Source organism: Eupeodes corollae, chromosome 2, assembly GCF_945859685.1.
Source record: "Eupeodes corollae chromosome 2, idEupCoro1.1, whole genome shotgun sequence".
NCBI classification, from domain to species: Eukaryota; Metazoa; Arthropoda; class Insecta; order Diptera; family Syrphidae; genus Eupeodes; species Eupeodes corollae.
The window spans coordinates 104,965,655-104,980,246 of NC_079148.1; the positions used below are offsets into that span (position 1 = coordinate 104,965,655).

Below are 14,592 nucleotides of genomic sequence, written 5' to 3' on the forward strand. Positions count from 1 at the left end.
AAGCGGTACCTTTCAGGAGAAATACAAAAATATGTTTTTCTTACTAAAAGAAGCCAAGTTAAAAAATTTAAAAAAATCTATCGGTTTGTTTTTGAGGAAATTCGAATTTTTGGACCAAATTGTATGGCCACTGTTAGTTTTGATCTTAAAATAAAAATGCCTTACGCGAATCTACTTAAAACCTTACCTTCCAAGTTTGGACTCAATGGACCCAATGGTTTAGGCTGTAGAAGCGTGGACAAATAGACGGACGGAATTGCGAGACCCGCTTTTTTCGACTTTTTTCGAAATTTTGCGCGAATGCAAAACTTGCCATATAGTTCCTATATGTCGCAAGTAAAAAGGTTAAAACATTATCGTTTTTCAGATTGTCAAATAGTCTGCTGTTCTATCACCCAATTCAATCCTAATCTATAGTTCGGGATTCAATCAAAACGGGACTGATTTTCGAGATTAATCTAAGCTATTATCGTTGCTCACATTTCTTCTCAGATCAATTTTGGAATACGCAGATAATTGAACTTAAATTTCAACTTCATTTTGAATCAATTTTGATCGAAAACATTTAAAGACGAATTAGCAAAAACATGAACATTATTGTTAGGGTTAATTAGAGCAACAATTCTATCTAGATTAGTGTGCATTTTGTATTCAAATCCGCTTCGTAATTTTTTTTAGGTCAGCTACTTGAACGACGCCCTTTTGTCATAAAAAATAGACAACATTAAATTCTGTTCATTTGACTAGACTTTTAAGAAGAAACCTGTATTTCTTCCACAATTTGTGTATGAATCTCTGCATAAGAGCTCTTTTTTGATAAACAGATTTTCTAATTAGCTTGGGGTAAATTCCGACAATCGTTTTGAAAATGCAACTGATTGAAGGAGACGAAATCCTGGTTTATTTTTTAAACCAATCATTCAAAAATCTGCAAGATTTTTTCTACTAATAAGAATACTGGCCCACTCAATACTATTAAATTCTGATATAATCTCTATACCATTAATAAGCTTTTTCAGGAAGCCGATCCTTAAAAATTAACCATAGCTAATAAACTGTGCAGTCAAATTTTATAACACGAAATCAAAAATCAATTAATATTCCTTATTGTCATCAGTTGCCATTCTGATTCATTTACTAAGCCATCACTTAACATTATCTATACACCCACCTTTAGCGCCGTTAACCTAAAAGCTGAATATAAAAAAGAATTGTTTCCCAGAAACCTAATGATGGATAGAGCGTGTTTCATTGATGACTCTTTGTGTATCTGTATACTGTTAGAACCAGCCCTTAAGCTTTTATTGTTGCCGCATTCAAAATGCCATGATTTGCAATTAACGTAATATTCATGATGATCTCACACATGAGTGGTGTTAAAAAGCCGAATACAATCATATATAGTATAGAAAACCTCCCCCACAAAAAAAAAAAGATACAAAGAAAAATAAAGAAAATAGAAAACATGCCCTATTCTTGAACAAGTCAGTCAGAGAATTATGTAACTTCTAACTGTAAATGGTAGACAGAAAACAGCACACAACAATACACTATAAGAGCCTAATTGCCAAATGATTAAGCGATTTATGATGTTCCCATGAAAGGCATGACGAGCGCATCAACCCCTCGCATTATTTCCGCTTAAAAAGGAATATTCCAATCCATTCATCAAGGGAACATTAAACTACCCTCCAGAGCCACATAGGACATGAACTTATAGCTCCAGCTATACTCTCGTAGCTCTATTCGTTGATCGTTGGTATAGATGTTGGTATATGTGAAAAGATGATGAGGATGGAAAAAGACCTTTTGCGATTTTCCACTCGATTGACACAACAAAATATACATTTTCATATACATTCATAATGTATCTAGTACGTATTGCCTTGATGTATAAATAAAAGCAAAAGCAGTATTGTGTCTAACATTTATGCGAAACGAAAACGTACCCATATGACCTTTGGAGTCTTCACAAACATACCATGAAGCCAGCCAGCAGGGGGGGATTATCAGATACTCCCAACCTTTTGGTCGATTAACTCCCTCAACTTTCGTCGACAAATTTATTGTCCAATTAAATTTAACTTAAAGTTTACGTCACTTTTGATGAATTTTTTCTTCGTTTCGGAAACTAACAGATATTTTTTGAAATTCTTACTTTTGTGAAAACATTTGACTTGTGATTGGTGCTTTCTTGCCAACTACGACGATGACAACAACAATAACTCCCAAGCCTACGACGACGACGATTTATCTATGGGGGAAAAGTTTTAGCTTTTGGAGTATTAAAATAAATTCAAGCGATTTCATGCTCAGGTGATTCTTTTCTATCCTTGAAATAAAATAAAACTTTAGTTGAAATGATTGTGGGTGGACGAACCAAGAATAAAATAAAAACAAAATGGGGGTTTCTAACTAACCTATAGTTCTTCTGGGGGACATACTCTACTTATATCTTACATTTATAGAAGTATGCTATGTATACATTTATTTAAAGACTTATTGCTAGATTGCATGCCAATAGACGATTAGGGCCGGTTCGGTTTTGTTCGGTTACGGTTACGGTTGAAACTTCAATATTACTTCATTTTCTTTTGAGCTGTTAAAGTTAAATTCTTTTTTGCACTTGTATATAATCTTTGGGTTGGTTTTAGGGGGTTTATTTTGGTCAAAACAAAAACAAAAATGTAGAAAAAATGGCCACAATGACTTTTGTTTATGTCTTTATATACTTTCGAAAGAGGGTGAAGCAGTTTAGTCTATCGAAGAACCGAATGACTAACTGGGGCGTTACTTATTAGCATTTAAAAGTTGAAAAAAAGCAGAACGAAGTTTACTGGGCTTAGAACTCATCTACTAGTTCTAAGTCTTTCGAACATGAACATTTCTATATATATAGGAGAAAATATTACAAGTAAAGGCTGATTCCAAGAAAATTAAAAATTAAAAAAATAGTTCTACTGTGACTTTCGTTACGATAACTTTTTATGTAATTTTATTTTTATTAATATTCAAGCTTTATTCACTCTTTGATTTGACAAAATATGAGCCCAGCTTAATCCCATTTAAGTTATTCTGTTCTGTGAAAAATTTTCGTGGTTATTCCGATTAGATAATCTCACCTTGAGAATCGATCTTTCCATGTCTCTTTGACAGAATTGAATTTTGTTTTTCTAGAACTCTCGTAGTTTGCCATGTTTGGCAGCCTTATGGTATGACTGAAAGAGTCGTCAAGTCAAAAACTAATTTCCTTGCCGAGATATTTAGATCCAGCAGATTTTTCATACTCCAAATTGTTACCAAGCTTTTATTATTCTTTGGTTAACATTTTTCAAATCTTTATCGGTGAAAGATATTTGATATTGGACTCAAATACCTAGAGTCTTTCACATAATCTAAAGTGATTAGTGGATAAGCCAGCTTTTGTTTAAACTCCAAACAAAGTTCGTTAAGCATAGTTTGTAATTCATTTTTGTTTGTGGCGGTTAATACAATATTGTGTGTAAATCATAGATGTGATAAATACTTGCCGTTTATTTTTGAACCAATATTTTCACTTACGGAAATTTCCTTCCAAGATTGCGGGTAAAATGCTGGTCACTTTCCACATCTGCACGTCACCTGATCCGCGGAAGACTTTCCACGCCGGATTATTCGTGTCTATGCGCTCTCGTGACCCAGCTATCTTAGTCGTGTGGCTTTTACCCTTCTGGCTAAGTCTACGTAGCTGTACAGCCCGAACAACTCGTCGTACAATCTTCTAATAAACTTCCCTTTTATACATACGGGACCGTAGATCACGCGAAGAACTTTGTCATAGTCCATGCAGGACGGGTATGATGGGGGGCTTATATAACGCCACTTTGGTCAAGAGCTTAACTAATTTAAAGTTACGTCTGTCGATGGTGACGTTTTGACTGCGGTCGGTAATGTAAGTCCTTTATTGGCGATTAATTGAACTTTGTTTTGTCCTCATTAAACGTTTTACCATTTTTGCCGCCTCCGCCTCAATACTCAGAAAAGCCCCATTCACGCTGAGTTCTTCCGATTATGCCAATGTCATCAGCATATGCTGGTAATTGAACAGAATTTTAAAAGATAGTGCCTCTAGTGTTGACTTGTGAGTACTGCACTATTCTTTCAAGTATGCGATGTAAAAAAAAATCGCATGACAGCGCATCAACTTTTCTAAATCCGTTTTTGACATCGAAAGGTTCTGTTAAGTTGTTTCCAATTTTTATGGAGCAGCGTGAATTCTACATGGTCATCCTGCGCAACGGACGAGTTTGGTACGGATGCCAAAATTAGAAATGGCTGAATACAGCTCGTCCCTGTAGATGCTCTCATATGCCGTCTTGAAATCCATAAAAAGATGGTGAGTGTTGATTTAATTTCTTGGGTTTTTTCAAAGATCTGCCGTAATGTGAATATTTGGACGACTGTGGAATTTCCTGTCCTAAAACCATACTTACAAGGACCTATCAGGCTGTTTACGATGCGCACTAGACATTCACATATTACGGCCTCTAAGTTGGTGCAGTTTAGAGGGTCTCAGGTTTTCAAAATATGATGCTTCTGCAAATTTCAGATCTTTATCTTCTAGAAAGTTTAAATCATTTAAGCTTTTTCTAATTGCATATATGATTACAACTTATGAATATTCAATTGCTTTAAATGAAGTTTTCAGAGACTTTAAATTTAATTCTTTCACAAAATACGTTTTGGAATTAAATGTATGTCAAAAACCGTTTTATAGCATAAATAGTTCAGGATAATGTCGATCAGTGTTATTGCTCCTGAAATACCAAAACTACACAATCAAAAATAAATATTAAAAAGATAAAATTGGGAACTATTGAACCGGATTCATGTTTTCTTTTCTTTATGACAAGAAGTTAACAACCAAAACATATTTTTTAGCTTGAAAACTTATTTTGTCTTTATTAAATCTTACCTTTAACATTCTAAAGGAAAAAAAAGAGGTCAATTAAGGTTTTTTTTATGACAAATTCATACACAATGGAAAGGCAGAAAAAGTTAAAGTTCGCTAAAGGCTTGGTCAATGTTATAAATTAAAAAAAAGAGGCTGGGATGCGACCCACACTGATAACTTCCCATCCCGTCTGTCGATTTGTCTTGCTTCAAAGTTTGTCTATATGTACTCGTACCAATTTTTACCAAATTTGCGTACTATTTTTTGTAGATTTTTTTTTAATGAAAAAACGGACTGTTGGATTTTTATACACAAATTACTGAATATTGAAAACAATATTTTTCGTGAAATAAAATAAGTTTGAAGCCAATTTTTTAATTTTTGAAAAGCAATTTGCGCCGAAAGTAAATTTTTACCAAGTTTTAGTAGGTATTGTTATTTTTTAGAGTTTTATTTTTTGTAAAAAAACTGTCTATTGGAATTTTTTAAAAATTTTACCAATGTTGAAAACAATATTTCTTATAAGATAAAATTAGTTTGAAGCCAATATTTAAAATGTTTGAAGAGATATTTGAGTCGAAAATCAATTTTTACGAACTTTTGTTAATTTTTTTTTCGGTTTTTAATTTTTTGTACAAAAACAGTCAAATCGATTTTTTTCAAACTTTAACTGAATGTTGACAACAAGATGTTTTGAAAGATAAAAGTAAATTAAAGCCAATATCTCAAAGTTTTGAAAAGATATTTGAGTTGAAAATCAATTTTTACCAACTTTTATAAATTTTTTTCTAGGTTTTTATTTTTTGTAAAAAAACTGTCAATTAGATTTTTCTCAAAATTTGTCCTAATGTTGAAAACAATATTTCTTATAAGAAAAAATTAGTTAGAACCTATTATTTCAAAGCCTTTAAAAGATATTTGAGTCGAAAATCATTTTTTACGAACTTTTGTTAATTTTTTTTTCGGTTTTTAATTTTTTTTACAAAAACTATCAAATCGATTTTTTTCAAACTTTTACTGAATGTTGACAACAAGATGTTTTGAAAGATAAAAGTAAATTAAAGCCAATGTCTCAAAGTTTTGAAAAGATATTTGAGTTGAAAATCAATTTTTACCAACTTTTATAAATTTTTTTCTCGGTTTTTATTTTTTGTAAAAAAAACTGTCAATTAGATTTTTCTCAAAATTTTTCCTAATGTTGAAAACAATATTTCTTATAAGAAAAAATTAGTTAAAACGTATTATTTCAAAGCTTTTAAGAGATATTTGAGTCGAAAATCATTTTTTACGAACTTTTGTTAATTTTTTTTTCGGTTTTTAATTTTTTGTACAAAAACTGTCAAATCGATTTTTTTCAAACTTTAACTGAATGTTGACTACAAAATGTTTTGAAAGATAAAAGTAAATTAAAGCCAATATCTCAAAGTTTTGAAAAGATATTTGAGTCGATAATCAATTTTACCAACTTTTATACATTTTTTTTTTTAGGTTTTTATTTTTTGTAAAAAAAACTGTCAATTAGATTTTTCTCAAAATTTTATCAGATGTCAAAAACATTATTCGTTGTTGCACAAAACTGTTTTAGAGATGAAATCATATTTTAGTCGTAAAATTTTGGAGGTTACAAATTTTTTTTTTAGTTTTTTTGATTTATAAAAAAAACCGTTATATTGATTTTTTTCAAAAAATATACCTGTTTTGTATTACGTTACAATATATTATATAAAATTTAATTCAAGTCTCTAGCGTTTTTGGTTCGTAAGATATTTAAGGTTAACCAAAATTTTCACCTTTTTTTCAAACAGCTATGGTAAAAAAACCACCCACGCAATTTTCTTGAGAGCCCTTTCTGCATCTTTCTGTCTTATTATCTGTATAACAAAATTTATTTGAAGTCGATATCTCTTCTGGTTCTTGAGCTATGGACGACGAAAAAAACGTCGCGAACGTACGGACGTACGGACGTACGGACGTACGGACGTACGGACGTACAAACGTACGTACACACGCACGCACAGACATCTTTCTAAAAATCTTTTATTTCGACTCTAGGGACCTTGAAACGTCGAGAAATGTCAAAATTTTCAATTTGACAAATCGGACCCATTACAATAACTTCCTATGGGAAGTTAATAAAGAACCCCAAAACGCTATACATACATTTTTCCAACGTTTAACATCAACTTTAAAATTATTGCTAATTAAAAACAAAACATTGAATTTTCCCCGAAAAGAACCTCAACCCAGTTGTGACTGCTACAAAAACAATAAACTAAAAGAATTTTCTTTTTGTACGTTTTAAAAAAATACCATACACGATTTCTACCACGCCACTACCACTTTATATAATGCAATAACCACAACAACAACATCAGGCAAGGCGAGAGGCGCTCCAGATATTTCAATTTAAGTTAACACCAACAAAACCTCTAAATGGATTGATCCGGGCTACGTCCGCTTGAGCAATTCCAATTCTGGAAATCAGAAAGCAAAAGCATATGCTGTGTTGAATTTATGAGGACTTAACACGAACCCAAGAGTTAGCTATATACTCATATAGCATATACATATATCCACCATACTAGAACATGGAGACGTATAGAACCTCTATATTTGGAATTGGACACAGCTTAACTCACAGTTTGGGTCATGTTTTATAGCATCGTGTGGTCAGAGTTTTATTGTTCAGGCCATGTTTTCGTTCCACCACCCCAAAAAATTACGAAACATAAAAATAAAGTGCCCCCCTTAGTACATTCCTTGTTCCTTGGGTCTGTCTGTGTTGAAACGAGTCACCATCATACCAACACCACCACTAGATGGCGGCTAATGGCGCTGCATGCAACGATTCCAAATTCAAAAACCGTTTCCCTGTCGAAAATGACCCTAAGAGTGGCTGGAATGGCTAGAGCTGAAACTGAAGCTGGGGTTGTGGGAGTCTGAGAGAAATTAGCATAAAACACAATCGCCTTCGTTTTTCCAGGCGGGGTATTTCGTTTCATTATACTTCTCTGACGATTACGACCACGGCGCGGCGGCGACGATTGCGATGACGACGACCAAGCGATGCCGCTCCTGGTATATAAGGCCCTCGCACTTTTATTTTATTTTGCTACTCGGTTTTGAATTACACTGTAGGCTTAGTGGGGTGGGCCAGAGTGGGTGGCCCGTGGCCAAAGATGGTGGCAAAAATGCTGTTTTTGATTAATTATAGTTTCCTTTCGACAAGGAAACCGCTTTGTTCGACGACCTTCTTCGTAGCTCCAGGCACTTTTTTATAATATCAGTGTATGTGGGGATGCATACAAAAAATTAAGAGCCAACTACCGGAGTAGGCTGTATAGTTATGAACGCATGCCATATATAGTTTGATGTTGATGGGGTGCAGGAGGAGTCCAAAAGTGACGAAGCCACCCACACCCACCTCCAAGTTCTTTATAGTGCTAAATTAAGGGCGGCTGAACGCCATTAGTAACTTGCGGGCGGTAACCACAATAGCCTTTCCATAGAATAGTCTCAGAATAGTCTTTAGTTAGGAAGGTTGGTATAAGTTGGTGTAGGAGCCAAAACATCAAAATGAGATTAAGGAATTAATTATTTCCGGATTTTGTAGATTTTTTTCTTTTTTTATTAAATTAACATTTCTACGGTTTTGTGCGCTGCTCTGATGATGGCTGATGGGAAACACGGAATCTGCGGAGTGTTGTAAGAAAGGTCACACTTTGAAACACCTTTTATCCTCTTCATATATATATGTTTATACGTATTTTGCTGTTTTATTTTATGGTGTGCACACCTGTAATTGCATGTCGTTAATTAAAATATAATAAGAATGAGTATTGTCAGCCGGAAGTGAGGTGGGAAATTGGCCTAATTCCTGAAGCATCAAACATCGCTTATATATAAAAGAAGAATGTTGCTTTTTTATTTCAATTCATAAACTCATAAAGCAAGTTTTAAATTAAATGGTAATTAGGGAACAAGTCAAAGAAACGGAAATAGTATGGAGTGAAGGAAGTACTCTAGCTGAATTCTTGACAAGAAATTTTTGTTTTGCTTTTTTGAATTTTTGTGTTAAACATTTTCTTTAACACAAGAAATAAAAAACAAAGAAATATGCAAGAGGAAGTTGTAGTTTTGTGTGTTAAAAATGCACTTTATTGCAACTAAGTGCGTGCAATTAATTTTTGACAGAGAAATTATGAGATGGAAATGAATAGGTAATTTTTCCATTTAAGCTGTCACAATGTATTAAATCTTAAGTTTTCAGTTGTGACTTGTCACTAAGATTCTTTGTTTTGTTTGCCATTCAGCTGTTAGGTGGCGTGGCATATGAGTATGCGGAAATAAGAAGTAATTCAACATTGTTTAACATTTGTTTTCCTAAAAATTAAATTAAATTTATAAAGAAAATTTCTATCAGTAAATCAGTAATGAATTCCTTATTAGAATTATTGGTCAAAAAGTACTTTCCGCAAACAGTTCTTGAAATACTTTAAATCTATCTGTTAAACATTAAAAGTATAACTAGTAACTTCACCAGGCTTATTATTAATCATTAAAATTATGAGCCGCATCCAATTTGTTTTCCTGACACATCTCAAATTCATTCTTATAACTTTTTTTCTTTGTTTATATCTTTACAGGATCTGGACAAATTCAACTATGGCAATTCCTCCTTGAACTATTAAGTGATTCAAGTAATGCGGGCTGCATCACATGGGAGGGTACCAATGGTGAATTTAAATTAACAGATCCCGACGAAGTGGCAAGACGATGGGGTGAAAGGAAATCAAAGCCCAACATGAATTACGATAAGCTGAGTAGAGCTCTAAGGTAAGAACAATACCCGAATGTCTAATTGCACTCTTAATATAATTCCTACATCATTATCAAAGAGAAGAAAAAAAAGCCTAATAAGTCCTAATAATTGATTGCCATTTCAATATATACCTACTCGAATCCTCTTCCCTTGATTCTCATATAAAATTCAATAGAGGCCGAGGGGTTGAAATATCAATAGATCCATCCTTCATAATGGCCTCAATTCGCCACTTGATTAGCAATTGATTAGGACCGTTTGTAGCTGATGTGATCGGAATACTAAATCAAAAACAAAATTATAGATGAAAATTGAAGAAAACCAAAACCTAAGATATTATTTTTTTTTTTCGCCATTTGGCTGCAATATCGAGAAAAAAAAGGATATATCGTATTTACAATCGATGAACTGTAACTATGCGAGTCTGATGTCAATAAAATTCTATTTATTTTAGATTTTTTTTTTCTCGGGACCAAAAGTCGTTTGTTTGTTATTTTTGATATTCTTCCGGTAGCACCACAAAGTTGGTATATGTGTAGTCAACATCAGGGGTTGATTTTTTTGCTTTCACAACCTCCAACCCTATTTGGGATTTTGGAATGTTTTCTATATTTGGCAAATAAAGATTCGAATAGGAATATATATTGGCGCATATGTCATATGCTTTGCCTCTGGATTGTTGAAGGCCAACCCAACTTAATGTGATAATAAATATCTATAAACTCTGAAATGAAATGAAAACGAAATTGAACGAGAGACCTTGATGTACTATGCAGACGGAGACGGAGACGACCAAGGCGATGACGATGACGACGACGACGACTTAGAAATTGATGATGAGAAAACTAAATAAGTAAATAAATTGTCGAAAACGAATCAACATAGATACAAACATATTGTGTTTATGTATGTCTGCTATAATAACTAACTGAATATAAGAACCACCCGCAAGGTTGACAAATGAAAAACAATTTCACAGATATAATTGCATAAAAGCAATAAACGGAGAATAAAGATCAACAAAGAAAAAAATCATTTAATTGAAATTCGTATATTTATGGAAAATGTGTGTCAAGGGTCGAACCTTCACTTTGTTAAAGCTTTAAGTGAACATTATGTCAAACCTGCGAATGCACTTAATTCGTTTTAAGGCGGTTCAACAAATGTAAAGCTAAAGCTTTGTAGTGTTGACTCAGAATCGTCTTTTTTTTTTAAGTTTTAGAGTTATCTTGGAGAAAGTTCCTCTAATATCAAGCCATTTGGATCAAATTGTTTCCCACTGTTTCAAGTTCATCATTTGAGAGCACTAGGGCCTACTGACTTATAACAACCATTCCTGATGTGTGCGACTACTATTGTCAGGGATGGAGAATACCTATAGTTTTAAGCCGAATAGAAACTGCTAATTTGAGAAAGCACTTTTCATGACAAGAAAAACCCTTGGAGAATATGTCAATCCCTCGCAAGAGGCATTACCCGTGAAAAAAACATAGGCAGGGATTGAACCCAAGACCTCGCGCAAGACAGCCCAACGCACAAAACAACCATGCCACGGGTACTACGAGCTAACCAGTTATAATACAATAAATTTAGCGTTCAGTAATAATTTATGATCCAAATCTTCATCAATTACACACGCTCTTTTGGGTTTTAAAAGTCAATAACACTTCCTTTAAAGTACCTTTAAGTTTGAAAAGAAGCGAACGGTTTTCTAAAGGAGATGAGATATTTTATAATATTCAAGATTTCGTTTAAAAGATTTTAGGCCAATCAATAAAGGTTTTCACCTCCTTGAAACTTGGCTCACTTACTCATGGATGTCTGGTGATGACCCAAAAAAAGTCCCCAACAGTCCGACGTGAGCTCTAGCGGCAGTTAAGAGAAACATGGAGTTTGTTTCAGTTTTTCATGTTTATCTTGAAAACTATTTGTCGTATCAAAAAATGTTGTTCTAAAAAATTAAAGCTCATTAAATTTAAAAAAAAAAAGTTCAAAGTAATATTTTCGTATCTCTTATAGTTTATAAAATAACTCTATCGGCAGTAAAGAGAAACATACGGTTTTTCGGGTTTATCTTGAATTCTATTAGTCATATCAAAAAATAAACTTCTACAAAAGCTAATTAAATTTCCGAAAGAAAAAATAGCATAAGTTTATAAATAACTCCATCCACATTAAAGTGTTTATCTTGGAAACGGTTTCTCGTATCATTAGGTTTACTTGTCAAAAATAAAGCAACATAATTTTGTACAAGAACTATGTAAGTTTATAATCTTTATTGCAAAATTGAACTTGAAACTAATTAAATTTATGAATAGCTGATGGTTATATGTATGATGCCGAGGTGATGTCACATCCACTGAACTCATGAAAGAATATAATGCTTTTGAATTGGTTTGATGAAAATTATTTCCTTTTCTGGGGGTTTTAAAGCCATAAGTAGAACTATCAGATCAACATCTTCACCTATCACTGCAAAGTTTGCATTAGTCCTTTTCCCATACTCCTATTAATAATAATTAATTAATAGGTCAACATCGTCAGGTGCTTCTCCCACCTCTTTTCTTTGGTTACGAAATGTCGTGGATCGAAAAGATATCAATTTTGACTAATTCTTTTCTTAGGAAAGAAAATCGTTTTGTTTGATTTTAATGTCTATATCTTCTTTTTTCTGCTCTTTTTGCATTGTATTCTAAAGAAAAGTAACCATCAAACACTGCACTACAACTTTTTGCGGAATAATGTTTTTGAAGGTACTTAATGTAGGAAAGGCAAATTGTTGAAATATCGGAATCTTTGGGCCAAAATACTTTGTGTACCATCCACAATAATATCAAAGTCAAGGAAATCAATATTTGTTGTGAATACTTTAAATATGTCGTATAGAGCTGACTTCTTTGTTTTTCGCATTCCTTTTTCAGCAAACAATGATAATAGAAAGGGAGCCAACTCATACTCTATACAACTCTTCAAGTCTTCATCGGACAGCTTACTTATACTTATTCTTTGGAATATCATCAAAGGATCTATTACCACAGTTTCACCTCGAATATTAACAGAATTTGGCATAAGAGACAAAAGGAGTGCCCGATTTTTACTTCTAAAACTCGTTGGCCCACTCTATGGCTCATTACGTGCATGCCTAGAGAATAAGCATTGTAGCTCGTTGGCCCACTCTATGGCTCATTGCGTGCATGCCTAGAGAATCAGCATTGTAGCTCGTTGGCCTACTCTATGGCTCATTGCCTGCATGCCTAGAAAACAAGCATTGCAGCAAGTTACTTTATCATCTCCAACGATGCCACTCGCTATTGACATGACTTCATTTGTAACTGGAAATGGAGGAGTACTTTGGTAATAATTTGACAGCTTTGCAATGTCTGTATTATCCCTAATTTTACGTGCCTCCCCAAAATATTCATGTTGCTCACTAGTAGAAAAAAACGCCAGCGAATTCATCGAGTGATGGGCAAATTTCATAAGTAGCATTCAGCCTTAGAACCCATTTGCTACTTCTGCTATATTTGCCATTTGCATCTTCATTCGACGCATTAGAGTTTGTTCAATTGTCTGGTCCGACCCTGTCCAAAACCGATCAGTTTTTCTCATAGTAAAGTAAATCTCTTGCCAGAGTTTTGAAATTCATGTGGCAGCATGGAAATATGGAATCATATTTTCACACAGTTAAAATGGGCATTCCAATCGCCCGACCGCCCAGCGTGAATAAAATCTTTAAGCAACGTAATCATATTAAACAACTGAATCCATTTGGCTGCTATTGGTCCATTAGATTTAAGATTTTTAAGATTTGTTTGTAATGGAAACCAATGATATCTATAACTGGCGGATAAGGGAAACACCGTCAAATATTGATTCAAACATTTTTCGAATCGATTTCACTGGTAGCTATAACTGGCGCCTTATGGAAAAGACAGATTTGTGTTATGGATACCTATCCTTATGTAAATGTAAATGATCGTAAATATATTACTATTTACTCTTGTGTACCTCAAGGTAGATACATTGGTCCTTTATTAGGTCTAATAGAATCTTCTCTTGGTCCTGGTTAATTATGTGTCTCTTATAGTTGTATTCCGATGTAAAAGAAGATACTGCGGGAGTATGTTATTTCTAATAAAAAGATCTTTTAAGCGTCAAGTAATGGTGCAATATCAATGGTTAAGTTTTAAATGATGTGTAAAAAAGTCGATTGTCTTAGAATAGTGTTGGACTTAAAAATAACTTTCATTGACCGTTTTGACTATATTATTAAAAAAGCTAACAAAACTCTTCGTTTTATTAAAATATTTATTTTGGAATTTCGTGCTCCTTATTTTACTTTATGCTTTATTTGTAAGACCCATCTTAGAGTTTGATTGTGTTGTATTGGTTCATATAAATAGATTGGAGTCTGATCGAAGAAATCGTATGAATGCTTTATTTAAGGTGTGTGCACATCCACTACACCCTTCTTAATCACTTTTATCTTCGAAATGATATGACACAATGGCGATCTGGGAATCGCGGTTTCATGCGGTTCAATGACGATTCCTCGGAAAATGCCATAATCACCGAGAAAACGGGACCAAATCCCTTGTTAGTGACGGATATCGATCTTCAGCTCATCTTCACCTCAATACAAAACAAAAAGTCAGCAGATTTTGATGGTATATCCAACGTTGTACTGAGACATTTACCGATTTAGGCAATTGAAATTTATACCACACTCTTAAATAATGCACTGAATAATGTATATTATCCAAAGACAGCTGTGGTTCATCCTCTCCCGAAAAAGGGAAAGGACAACTCCAACCCGTCAAATCTTTGGTCGATAAGC

At 33.6% G+C, this 14,592-nt stretch overlaps 1 protein-coding gene across 1 annotated transcript in view; it reads left to right on the forward strand.

Moving 5' to 3' along the window:
* LOC129946610 (DNA-binding protein D-ETS-3) overlaps nucleotides 1–14,592 on the forward strand; it is a 98,220-nt gene that overhangs the window by 68,915 nt on the left and 14,713 nt on the right. Inside the window, exon 8 of the mRNA XM_056056865.1 lies at nucleotides 9,580–9,769. Within this exon, the coding sequence (XP_055912840.1) occupies nucleotides 9,580–9,769 (190 nt within the window). The remainder of the gene's footprint in view (nucleotides 1–9,579; nucleotides 9,770–14,592) is intronic.